Genomic DNA, 12299 nt, shown 5'->3' with positions numbered 1-12299 from the left:
GCACCATGGCCTCACTCAGTGAGGAGGCTTCCGGGGGCTTCAAGGACAGGTTTGGATCAGCTCACCGAAGAGCACAATGGCCTGCTCTTTCTCTAAGGAGAGTACAATGGAAGGTTTTACAAAACATGCATGGAAAGAATAGTCATGGGAGAAAATGGTAGTTGTTATGGGGTGAACTGTGTCCCCTGACGCAAAGTTGCTACTGGTATGTTGAAGTTATAACCCCCCAGTACTCAGAGTGGGACTGCATTTGGATATAGGGTCTTTAAAGAGGTAATTAAATTATGACTGGGGCCTTCATAAGAGGAGATCAGGGCACAGAAATCTAGAGGGAAGACCATGCGAAAACATAGGAAGAAGGTGGCCATCTGCAAGCCAAAGAAAAGTCTCAGGAGAAACCAGCCCTACCAGCACCTTGATCTTGGACTTTTAGCCTCTAGAACTGAGAGAAATAAATTTCTGTTGTTTAAGGCACCCAGTCTGTGGTAGCCCAAGCAGAATAACACAGCAGCCTTAAAATAAGACAGCAACAACTGGCTTTGTCTTAATATTACTGTCTTTTACATTTTTCAACTACTTTGACTTCCCAGGAAAGCAGAGCTAATGGTATCCTCTTGATCAAGACCCACTTCAGAGGTGCTCTCTGATTTATCTTTTCTACCAGTCCTCCTCAAATTCTGTTTGTTTATTTTTTGTGCCTTTTTCTGAAATGCCGCTGGTCCTAGTTTGGTAGATGTCTTCCATTTTTGTTGCTTGCTGACAAACTTATCACCTGGGAGAGCTGAATATACATTTTTATAACTAGTGCAATATAAGAAACCATAGCTAAAGGATATTTAATTTTTATATTCATGTGTCTTCACAAAATTCACAAAAAATCTTGAAATCACAGAAACTTAGTCTCTCTAAGTCATCAAGTTTATGGCTTTGCCTTTAAGCCAAAATTAAACCATTGCAGGAAATGAGAATTTTTGTATGCAAAAAATTATTCCAGAGAGGGAGATTCCACAAGTTTCCTGAGCAAGACATTATAACTCTTATTAGATGAGTCAAGTAATCCAATGCCCAGCTCAGCACTCCATGCCTGACTTGGACAGGCCGGGACTTTCTTAGGTCTCGCTTTGGAAATGATGCAATACTTGCAATGAGAGACTATTTCAGAATAAAAGCCAACAGGGACTAATTGTAGTGTAGTGGTTAGGGTGGTGGCACGAGGAGCAGGTAGAGGAAGCCTTTGTCAAGTATAGATATATTTGAATTATATGCATATACTATTTCAATAATAATTAATGCATTTAGTTTACTAGTAAGTAAGAATTTGAAATACAGAACAAGGAAAAGAACACAAAGGAAGAATACAAACTGGAATGATGAGGGGGGAGGGGGGGGAAGAGAGAAGAAACCAAGAACACTGAGGGACAGGTTGGAAAGAAGAATTATAAGAATGCTTGGCCAGAGTTGCATAGCTGATGACCACGATCCTCAGTAGTAGGATGGCTGTAGGGTAGACTGTCTTACAAGTCGGTCCCTAGAAAATGGCTCTTATTAGTTAGAAACATGTTCTTGTCATTTCTGCATGCAACCAACATTCACAGAGTGCCTATTGGGTATCCAGGCCAGGGAAGGCTCTATATTAATATGTTTTTATTAGGAAGAAGAAGAAATAAATAGAGCAGGAGGAGGAGGAGGAGGAGTTCGAGGCGGAGGAGAAGGAGAAAGAGGAGGAGGAACCTTTCTGTACGTTTACTCTTTTACATTATGTAGGTCAGGTTCCTTGGGAAACACAACCTGAGACTCCAAGGTCAGCCTGCAGAGTGTTCATTGAGGGTGCTCGTAGACCTTCTGTGAGAGTGAGGGAAGGAAGTAGGAAACAGGACTGAGCAGCAAGAAAAGCTAAGAGGCAACATGGCTGCATGGAATCAGCTAATCCCTGAAGGAGCCCTGGAGCTGAAGTGGCCCTTCAGAATTGTCCTGGAGCCTTTGTACCCCAAATCAACCAGTCATTGGATACAGCAACCCCAGGGAGGTCCCTGAGCCTTGGTCCCTAGGCAGCTCCTTCAGCTGAGCCCAGGTCTGGGACAGGCGCTCAGCTGTGAGTCATCAACAGCCAACACTTCTCCCAAGAGCTGGGGGATGAGTACCTCTGTGCTGGCGAGGTGGGGGATCTGAGTAACACCCCTCAGTATCCACTACATATAAGGAAACTAAGGCACAGAGAAGTTAGATAACTCACTTAAGATCCCACAGCAAATAAATGGCAGAGCCAGCAATCACACCCAGGCAGGCTGACTCCAAAAGCTAAGCCTCACTCATCTCTAAACTGTGTGCAGAGAATCTACCAAAATGCTGTCATGGTTGCTCAATTAATTACATCTCTTTTGTTTTGGATGTTAGTGGTTACTATTCCCTTCTATCAGCCCTCATCCTTTGCAGCTTCCTCAGAGCTAAGAATAGCAGCCTTAAGTATTTTTGTTAAATACACAGTTAAGTGTATTTTTGTTAAATACACAGTTAAGTATATTTTTGATGGTTGAATTTAAGAGTCCCACAGATTAATAGATTAACCTGATGATAGACATTAAAGGGGTGCCCCAAGTATTGAACTGACTTCTGTAACATAAATGGATCTTTGTCTTCTCACTGTTTGTGGGCTGCCTTGGAGTCTGGACCAATTGAGCATCCTCAAGGACCTCTGTTCCCCAAGCCCTCCTTTGCTATCCCTGGGGACCTATGTGATGAGGTCACTGTAGTCATCTGAGAGCTCGAGGAGAATGAGGTCAGAGCTGCCTGAGGCTTGGGCAAATTAATGAAGAGGGGAGGGAAAGGTTGTGTCTCTGTTGAAGTGGGGGTGGGAGAAACAGTGGGGTCCACCCAGAATCGCCCCTGGACAGCCCAGTTACATGGCAACACCCCTAACAATGTTTCAGAAGGACTATTATTTTCAAAAAGAGGAAAACCCAGAAAACTGGGTAAACTCTGCAAGCCAAATTATAGCTAAAAAGTGCCCTCCATCCCACAACTCCTCAGCTTGCCTTCCCTGGGGTCAGAGACAGTCAATGGGTTGAAGTGGAGTAGATGGCGAGGAGGGCCACATCGGTGGTGGAAGACTGAGGCGCTGGAAGCCTGAGCTGACATCAGCACCCTGAGGATGTCCACAGCACAGCTTTGTTTCCACACCCAGCTTTGGGAACTTCCCCGTTTAGCACTAGTCATTGCTGCCTGCTTGAGCCTGCAAACTCAGCCTCCAGGACTGTCCCAGGGCTGAGGGCCTCCACCTCGGCAGCTGCATCAGGGAAAGCAGTGGCTCCCTGGGGAGCCAGAGCCTGCAGCCTGCAGAAAGAGATATTGAGCAATGAGGAGTGACCCTTGCCTGGAAACATGACCCACCCAACATGGTCAGTGAGGAGACCCATGTTTCACTAAATCACCCTTCCCTCTGTTGCACCACTACTCAAAGATGAGATGACTAGAAGCTCACCACCACCCTCCCATCTTCTCTCTCCCTCACCCACTGCTTACACCATTCTGAGTGCTTTCCACATGCCATCTTATTTATCCCTCATGGTCACTCTGTGATTATGAATTATTTTTATTTCTATTTGACAGATTTGGAAATGAAGATATAAAGAAATACCTAGCTCAGGGTCACAGAGCTAGTAGGTGGTGAAACTGAAGTACATCTCAGAGAGCTCACGACCTAAAACTCCGCTTGTAACCATGAGGCAACACTGCCTCTACCTCCCAAGAGAGAATTGGCTGCCTCTTCCCAGGAGTCACTTTACTCCCTCATTAGGCAGAAACACAGGTCTCTCCTCTCCTTTCTTTACTCTCCTTAGGCACTAGGCATGAACTGGTCACCATGACCAATTTTCAGTGGTACCCCCTCACAGCTCAACTTACCCCTGTGCCTGCCCCCAATCCTGTTTCTTCCCTTCGAGTCCCCTGGTATAGCTCCAGGAGGAAACCAGGAACACTCAGAATGCTGACTTCCACTGTGGTGGACTTTGCTCTTAAAACCGGGCATACCTGCCCTAGCCAGTTTGGCTCAATGCATAGAATATTGGCCTGCAGACCTAAGGGTCCCTGGTTTGATTCTGGTCAAGGGCAGGTACCCTGGTTGCAGGCTCCTGCCACAACCGGGCCCTGGTATTGGTGCGTGCTGGAGGTAACCAATCAATGTGTTTATCTCACATTGATATTTCCCTCTGTTTTTCCCTCTCTCTTCCGCTCTCTCTAAAAATCAATGGAAAAATATCCTAGGGTGAGGATTTAAAAAAAAGGGGGGGGGCATAACTGATATTCAGCCAACTAGAAAGTAAAGCTATTTAGAGGGGAGGGGTGTAGATTTCCTGGAAAGCAGAATGGGGCACAGACTTCCACAAACTTACAAGAAATAAACTTTAAAATGTTATAGGAAGCTATGAGACCTCTATAACTTTATAAGCAAAACCATTAACTAATTAATCATTAGTTAACACTAATTAATCTTTAGGAAACACAACCACAAGACCTCAAGAGCTAGACATTTTAAGGCTCAAGATTTTACCTTAAGTAACATATTTGAAATCCGTCCTTAAATTAATTCTCTGAAACACATTCAACCCATCTTCACCAACTGAAAAACTTCGCATTGTCACACTTTCAAGATGACACATACTAGAGCTCAGAAGGAAAATAGCCATAGGTGAGCCTCTCTGCTCATTTCAAGGGCCAGAAGATGTCAGAAGAGACTAATTGTTAGGAATGCAGACAAGACTAAGGTCAAATTCAGTCAGCACATCAAGTCACCCAGCTTTTATTATGGAGGTACTCTGTGCCAGCCATTGTAGCAAATGCAACTTAGAATCATAGACTGTTAAGACTGGCAAGGACCTAGGGGACAAAATTTCTGTTATGGAGCCACTTACAATTTGATTGGAATATTAAGACTCACATATGGGTGGAAATTAGAAAACAATACTAAACATAAATAAGCAGACACTGAGAGATGCTATAAAAACTTAGGAGAAGTAAAAACAAATTGGGACTGGAGTCGGTCAGTAGAGATTTTAAAGAGAATATGGGATTTCAGGTGACCTATGAAAGTAACAAAGTAGAGAGGTAGGTAGGCCTTTCATTGAAGGATAGTGTGAACATGGGTAGAGTAATGATAGCAAGAAGTCTGGGAACCAACCCTGGAGAAGACTTGGGCATTCCTGAAAAAGAGAGCAGCCTTCCTTGCAGTGGGAGAAGTGGGGAAGGGGGGAGTGGGGAGGCTGAAGGCTGGGTAGTGAACTTTTATTATTATTTTATTTTATTTTATTTTAATTATTTGGCAAGGAAGAGGTAGTGAGCTTTTAATGCAGGAATTTGAAATTGGTTCCATAAGGTCAATGGGAGCTACTATAGCTTCTTAAGTAGTAGACCACACTTCTTTTTTTTTTTTTTTTAATATATTTTATTGATTTTTTACAGAGAAGAAGGGAGAGGGATAGAGAGTTAGAAGCATCAATGAGAGAGAAACATCGATCAGCTGCCTCCTGCACACCCTCTACTTGGGATGTGCCCGCAACCAAGGTATATGCCCTTGACCGGAATCGAACCTGGGACCCTTCAGTCCACAGGCTGATGCTCTATCCACTGAGCCAAACCAGTTACGGCATAGACCACACTTCTTAAGCAGGCTTACGTTTAAAACAAAACAAACAAACAAACAAAACACAAAAACAGCACTTTAGGAAGATTAATCTGGAATCTGAGTGGTAGATGGATGGATTGATAAGGGGAGGACAATCAGATGATCTGGTCACCCAGGTAATAAGAGCCTATCATGAGAGAGATAGAAAGACTGGGGGAAATGGAAAACATAGGATTCAGTGTTAGGAAAGCAAAAAGGGGATTAACATTAGGAAAAAAAACATGTCTGACAAAATAAGTGTGGTGTCTTTTTTCCACTTTTAGAAATGTGGGGTCTCTGGGGCATGAAACCAATGTAGAATTAAGAAGTCAGGGAGTTGTTTTGTGGGAATAGGTGATAAATCTGTTCTTAGCCATGCCTAGCATTAGATGAGACACTGGAAATTGAATTTGATTAGACCATTAATTCTGGCTACATACACACCTCTCTTTAGGTTGACCATCTATACTAATAAAAGGGTAATATACTAATTAGACCAGGAGACCTTCCGGACATCCTTCCAGACAAAGCCATGGTGATGGGGCCAAGGCAGAAGCAGTTAGGGGCAATCAGGCCAGGTGGGAGGGCAGTTGGGGGTAATCAAGCCAGTGGGGGAGGGCAGTTGGGGGTAATCAAGCCAGTGGGGGAGGGCAGTTGGGGTCGAGCAGGCCGGCAGTGGGGGGCTGCTGGGGGCAAACAGCCCAGCAGTTGAGGTCCATGAGGCCAGCAGGGGAGGGAAGTATGGCAGGCAAGGGCAGTTGGGGGTGAGCATGCCAGCAGGGGGGCAAAGTTGGGGGTGAGCAGGCCAGCCGGGGGTGGGAAGTTGGGGATGATTAGGCCGGGGGGGAGGGAGCAGTGCGGGGGAGCAGGCCAGCGGGGGAAGGGAGCAGTGCGGGTGAGCAGGCCAGCGGGGAGGGGCAGTTGGGGGCGAACAGGCTGGCAGGGGGGCCGTGGGGGCAAGAAGGACAGTGGGGAGGGCAGTTAGGGGCAAGCAAGCCAGCAGGGAGGGGCAGTTTTGGGCAAACAGGCCAGCAGAGGGGGCAGTTGGGGGCAAGAAGGCCTGTGGGGAGGGCAGTTTAGGGCGAGCAGGCTGGCAGGCAGAGTGGTTAGGGGCAATCGGGCAGGTGGGCAGGTGAGTGGTTAGGAGCCAGTGGTCCCAGGTTGCAAGAGGGATGTCTGACTGCTGGTTTAGGCCCAATCCTGTGTCAGACATCCCCCAAGGGTTCCCAGATTGGAGAGGGTGCAGGCAGGGCTGAGGGACATACACCCCCATGCACAAATTTTGTGCACCAGGCCACTAGTGTTTAATATAAAGTCAACAAATACACAAAGCTGAGATTTTTACTATATTATTCTAGCTCCACAAAAGCATTTCTTTTGTTGTTTTCTAGGATTAAAATAAACTGTCACCTTGATGTTTTCAAGAACACTGAAGCTGTGTTCAGGCCTCAGATTTTTCAGGCCAAAATCAAAGGCCAGAAATTGACCAGAGAAGGAGAAGCAGAACCTTCAGGCTTGTTTGATTTGAACTTTCTGAATTTCCAATCCTCAGCATTTCAGAGTGTCACTCTTTCTGACCATGTGTAGCCTCTGCTTAGGAGTATGATTCCAAGGAGTGGCATGTTTTGTCCAGCTTCTGAAATCAGATGTTGACATTGGCACTCTACATTTTAGTTAAAAATATCAAATATTAATTAGCATCCCCAAAGGATGCGCCAATTTTAGCTTTTAACTCTAAAAATATGTTTACATGTTCCCAAAATATTTTTTAAAAGTCTGCTTTTCTCCCATTCATTCACACTTCATTCATCAGAATGAGGTCAACAGGGCTAGAAAGACAAGAAGGGATCAAGTATTATGATTGGTTTGTAAATAGTTGAAAATCTTTATTTGTTTTTTGGTTGGGTGATTTTAACCTTTATGATAGAGCCTTGAGCCTGTAAAAAATTGAAGTGGGATCTGAACATGGCAAAATGTGTTTGCTTTTCTCAGATAAATCTGTTAGTCTGCATGTGCTGTAAAATGGCATTTTCCTCCATTGAAAATTCCACTTCCTATGCAACATATGCCATTCTGCCTTCCTCACAGACTTCCCCAAATAAAGTTCAAAATCCCTCTTGCATTTGTAGTCAATCTAGCCCCCCCATTTGGGGTCAACTGAGAAGTGCCCCAAGAGAAGTCTTTTCCAAAAAGCATTTAACAATTAGCCAGCACAAAAATGTAGCTCTGGGTGACTTCTAAATTGAGTTTCTCAAAGCAAACTGTTAGGTAAAAGAGAAAGCCAAAACTCAAAAGCAATGAAGAAGGAAGAGAAATAATGGAGTTTTGTATTTAATAAAATTTAAAGGTGATATACTTTACTATAGATAGATTGCTCCCTGAAACGGTCATACAGACTTACCAGATTAAGGAGTGTCAAGTATTTCCACTGTCCACCATTTTGAAAGACTTTGGACATCTGCGTATTCCTTCCTTTTTGTGAGATGTGATAATTGAGAAAAATATACCAGCTCAAAACAAGGAAGTGGTATACGCATGTAGAAGTCCTCGTCATGGCTCACTCTGGCCGGGAAGCTGTGAACGTCTGAAGTGGCTTTCGTCTGGCGTCTTGTGTTGGGTAAGAGCTGAAGTCCTGCAAGCCGGCCGGGAAGCTGTAAAACACACCCCTCCGGGTGAGAGTTCCAACAAGGTTGAATTTTGCCTCCCTCATAAGCTCCCTCCTGATAAAATTTGTGACAGGATTATTGTTTATTTTCAGATGTCCCAGTTAGATAACAGGTAGTGTGCAGATTTGCATACAGGCAAGGATCAATGCAAGAGCTGCACTTTGCTCTATCAGGCTGAGCGGGGGCGTGGTTAAGTGACCTTATTGAGAATTACCACTAAACTGATGAAATCCTGTCATGGTTGCATTCTCTCTTCTTTCCTTTTCATTTGAGCAGAACAAGGAAGTTGCAATAATATCTTTTGAGAGAATAAGGGGCAGGTTGGTAAACCAGCAGGGAGAGATTGTGGGCATGTTTAGGACATGGAGGGAGGTGAGTAAAAAGGGAAAAGGTATTGTAATCTTGCTGCTGAGGTCTCTGAGGCCCCATGAAATCTGAAACAACACTTGGACCTCCAGAGAGCAGTTCTAAGGGTTTTTTGTTTTTGTTTTTTTAATTTTGTATCTACTCCCTGGAGAACCGAGGGTTGCCCAAGGCTGTCCCAGACACTTTTATTTGCATAGGTTTTTCTGTACCCTGGGAGGACAGAAGCAGAGCAAGTCATCTGTGGCTAAAGAAGCATAAATAAGCCGAAATGTGACCCCATCATACCTGAGTTTAGACATTTCCTTGGCGAGAACGAGAATATGCTCAGGCTGGGCAGTTTGAGGAACTGAATCCTGCCTCGAGCTGGACGGAAGGGACCTGAGAGAGAGCTGAAAGTGTCATACCTTGTGCCATCACCAGCTTGTTTCCCTGAGCAACTCACTAAGAGGGTTCTGAGCAAATCCCTCAGGGAAATGCTCTCAGCGTAGTTGTGTAAGTATGTAGTTGGCGCTGTTCAATAATTTAACCAGGGTTTACAAGTACTGGGAGAAAGAGCTTCAGGCATGCCCTAGCTGGTTTGGCTCAGTGGATAGAGTGTCAGCCTGCGACTGAAGGTCCCAGGTTTGATTCCGGTCAAGGGCACATATTAGAGTTGTGGGCTCAATCCCCAGTAGGGGGTGTGCAAGAGGCAGCCAATCAATGATTGTCTCTCATCATTGGTATCTCTATCTCTCTCTTCCTCTCTGAAATCAATAAAAAAAAAACACATTTTTTTAAAAGGAACTTCAGGCTGTACATGTAGGACAAAACCAAACAAAGCTACCATCCAAGAGTCAGTCATAGGATCCCAAATCTTAGACACTGCATATGGGTGTAGAGCAAATCTGAACTAGCAATAAAGGGTCTGCACTGTAAACATTCCCAAAGAAGAGGTGATCTGGGAAATGGGTGACATAAAACTGTACACAATTCCATGGCCTAGGTTAAAATTACAAATAACAATGATGACCAGATTGGTGAGACGAGGTGTTTTCCCCGGGTCGTGTCTCTCAACGCCAAAGAATGAGCTTCGCGGACCAGAAGATTTAAGCAAAGTGTGGAAAATTTATTACAAGCAGATTCAGACTCCCTGCAAGGGGAGGGGGACCCAAGAATGGGCTGCCCGTTAAAGCCTTGTAGTCCAGGGGTGTATATTTGCTACAAGCCTGCTCTATGTCTACCTGGGTCATCACCTGATTGATTCCCTCCATTGTTTTTGCCCAGTAATGGACCTAAACTTTCCCTGTCTCTATGTGTTGTTAGTATGTTCCTATCCTGAACTTTTTCTGTTTCTGTGTTTGTACGTCTTGTTTACTGCAGGCCCTCTCTTGGGTTCCCATGCCTCCCGCTTTGAGTCCAGAAGCATTTCATTTTTTCTGCTTGGTTGGTTCCTGTGGTTAGGCTGGTTGAAACTGCCGTGTCTGCTGCCCCTGCCTATGTTCCAGCCGTCTTTGTTTTCTACTGCACCCCTGCCCTATCTGCCTGCACTTCAAGTTAACCTTCTCAACAATAGCATCTAATAATTTTCCAGTACTTAGTACATGACAGGCATTGTTCCAAGTGCTTTACACACACATTAATTCATTTACCCTCTAAACACGACTATGAATTAAGTACTATTATTGTTATTGGTGAGACAAGGAAACCTCAGTTCCTGACTTCTTGAGGGAAATATTTCAATCAAGAGACAAAGTGTAGAAAAGCAAGCAAGAATTTATTGACTGCAGCAAAAATATACTTAGGACAGTGAAACAAGGAAGGGCATAGAAGTAAGAGGAGAGGCTAGGCTGGGCTGCCTTACCTCACTGGGAAGTCAGAGAATAGGGGGCCTTGGAGACAGGTCCAGGGGGTTAGTCCGGGACCACATGCTGCTGCCCATTGCTCCCCTGGTTGCAAGTCTCATGGGGTCCCTTAGAGGCTGGGGATGCATGCCATGGGGAAAGGACAGAAGGAAGGGGATGGAATGGGAGTGCTCCCAAAAAAAGAGCGAGAGAACACCTTGGGACCTTCATTTTCAGGGGTGTTAAAGATTGGGTGTTTGGGGCAGATCTTAGTGGTGAATCAATAGAATATTCATCAGCTTTATGCTGATGTACCAAAATGAGATTTATTTTCTTAATTTATCTGTCCTTGGGTGTGGTTGGCAAAGGGCACCTAATTGAATTTCTGTTATTTGTCTCTCTGTGTGTTTAGCTATTTACCCTCTGGTTGGGGAGGCGAAATGCAAACCATTTACTCTCAAGTGCCCTTGGTTTAGAGAAGATAGGATTTACTAGGTCCGTGGTCAGCAAACTGCGGATCTCTCGAGCCACATGCGGCTCTTTGGCTCCTTGAGTGTGGCTCTTCCTAAGCCTTATGAGTACCCTAATTAAGTTAATAACAATGTACCTACCTATATAGTTTAAGTTTAAAAAATTTGGCTCTCAAAAGAAATTTCGATCGTTGTACTGTTGATATTTGGCTCAGTTGACTAATGAGTTTGCCGACCACTGTACTAGGTGACTACAAAATGCTGTTTAACTCTCTGTCTTAGTTTCCCTATTCTGCTTGTCCTGCAATTTTCCTAGTTTCTTACTATTCTAGAACAATTATGATCCTCATTTTCAGATGAGGAACTTGAAGCCCAGGCGCTAAAATAGAGCTTGCAGAAACTTAAGAGGCAGAGCTGCAATCTGCACTTTAACGGGGGTGTCTGACCCTAAAGAAACAAGGTTTGCTCTGCACACCCTCAGGCTCCCTTTGCATTTATTCACTTTCTGCTTACCCCTTAAATTCTCTTCCTTTCCCACCAGAAAATTCTCTGTAACATGTTTTGTAACTTGGTGCACATATGAATTGTTGTGTTACATCTCCCAGGGCATTATCATGGTAAATACTACTGTAGATGTAGGGATTTTACTCCTTCATGCAAACATCTCAAGTATAAGTCTGCAGATGGGTAAGGATTTGAGGCACAAGCAGGAAAAGAGGAAAAGACCCAAATCTCTGAAGTGTGTCTGTTCAAACCTGGAGACTGACCTTTTAACACCTGGCCTTTTTTCCCTGCATTAGCCTCAGTGCCCACAGATGAGGCCTTTCATAAATATTGATAAAATTATTTAAATTTATTTGTAAGAAGTTTGGCATTTAACATTGAAATTCAATTTTTAGCATTTTAATAAATGATGTAACGTAATATAAACAGTCATGTACTGCTTAACAATGGAATACATTCTGAAAAATGTGCCACTAGGCAATTTCGTTGTTGTGCAAACATCAGAGTGCACTTAACGCAAATCTAGATGATATAGCCTACTACACACCGAGGCTTTACAGTATAGCCTATTTCTCTTTAAGGGAGGAAAAATAATTTTCCCTTCTGGGTTCTTGGTTAAGTTATCCTTGAAATAAAACACAGGTTAACAGGAGAAAAAAAATGAAAGTCTAATAGCACGTATAACATAATATTTATGTCCTGTAAACATGGAGAGACCCAGGAAAGCTGAGTAACTTGCCAAAATGTCTAAAGCCAACACCTTAAATAACATCTCCAGCAGAAGACAAAAGATGCTGGGGGCGTAGGGAGTCAGTGA

The 12299-nt window shown here is 44.0% G+C and overlaps 1 protein-coding gene across 10 annotated transcripts in view; it reads right to left on the bottom strand.

Moving 5' to 3' along the window:
* The window catches only part of LOC118676466 (androgen dependent TFPI regulating protein), a 113437-nt gene that overhangs the window by 84715 nt on the left and 16423 nt on the right, over nucleotides 1–12299 (bottom strand). For 7 of the 10 annotated variants that reach the window (XM_036350455.1, XM_036350447.1, XM_036350450.1 and 4 more), the window contains exon 2: nucleotides 8058–8307. The exons of 1 other annotated variant lie outside the window; for it this stretch is intronic. In XM_036350455.1, the coding sequence (XP_036206348.1) occupies nucleotides 8058–8210 (153 nt within the window). In that variant the 5' untranslated portion in view covers nucleotides 8211–8307. Of the gene's footprint in view, nucleotides 1–8057; nucleotides 8323–8973; nucleotides 9067–12299 lie in introns of all 10 variants that reach the window. 2 more of the 10 variants (XM_036350448.1, XM_036350446.1) reach the window with 2 other exon arrangements.

This window comes from Myotis myotis, unplaced genomic scaffold (assembly GCF_014108235.1).
Source record: "Myotis myotis isolate mMyoMyo1 unplaced genomic scaffold, mMyoMyo1.p scaffold_m19_p_2, whole genome shotgun sequence".
NCBI classification, from domain to species: Eukaryota; Metazoa; Chordata; class Mammalia; order Chiroptera; family Vespertilionidae; genus Myotis; species Myotis myotis.
Note: the sequence above shows the minus strand (reverse complement) of the source record. Positions and strands in the feature narration are given on the sequence as shown.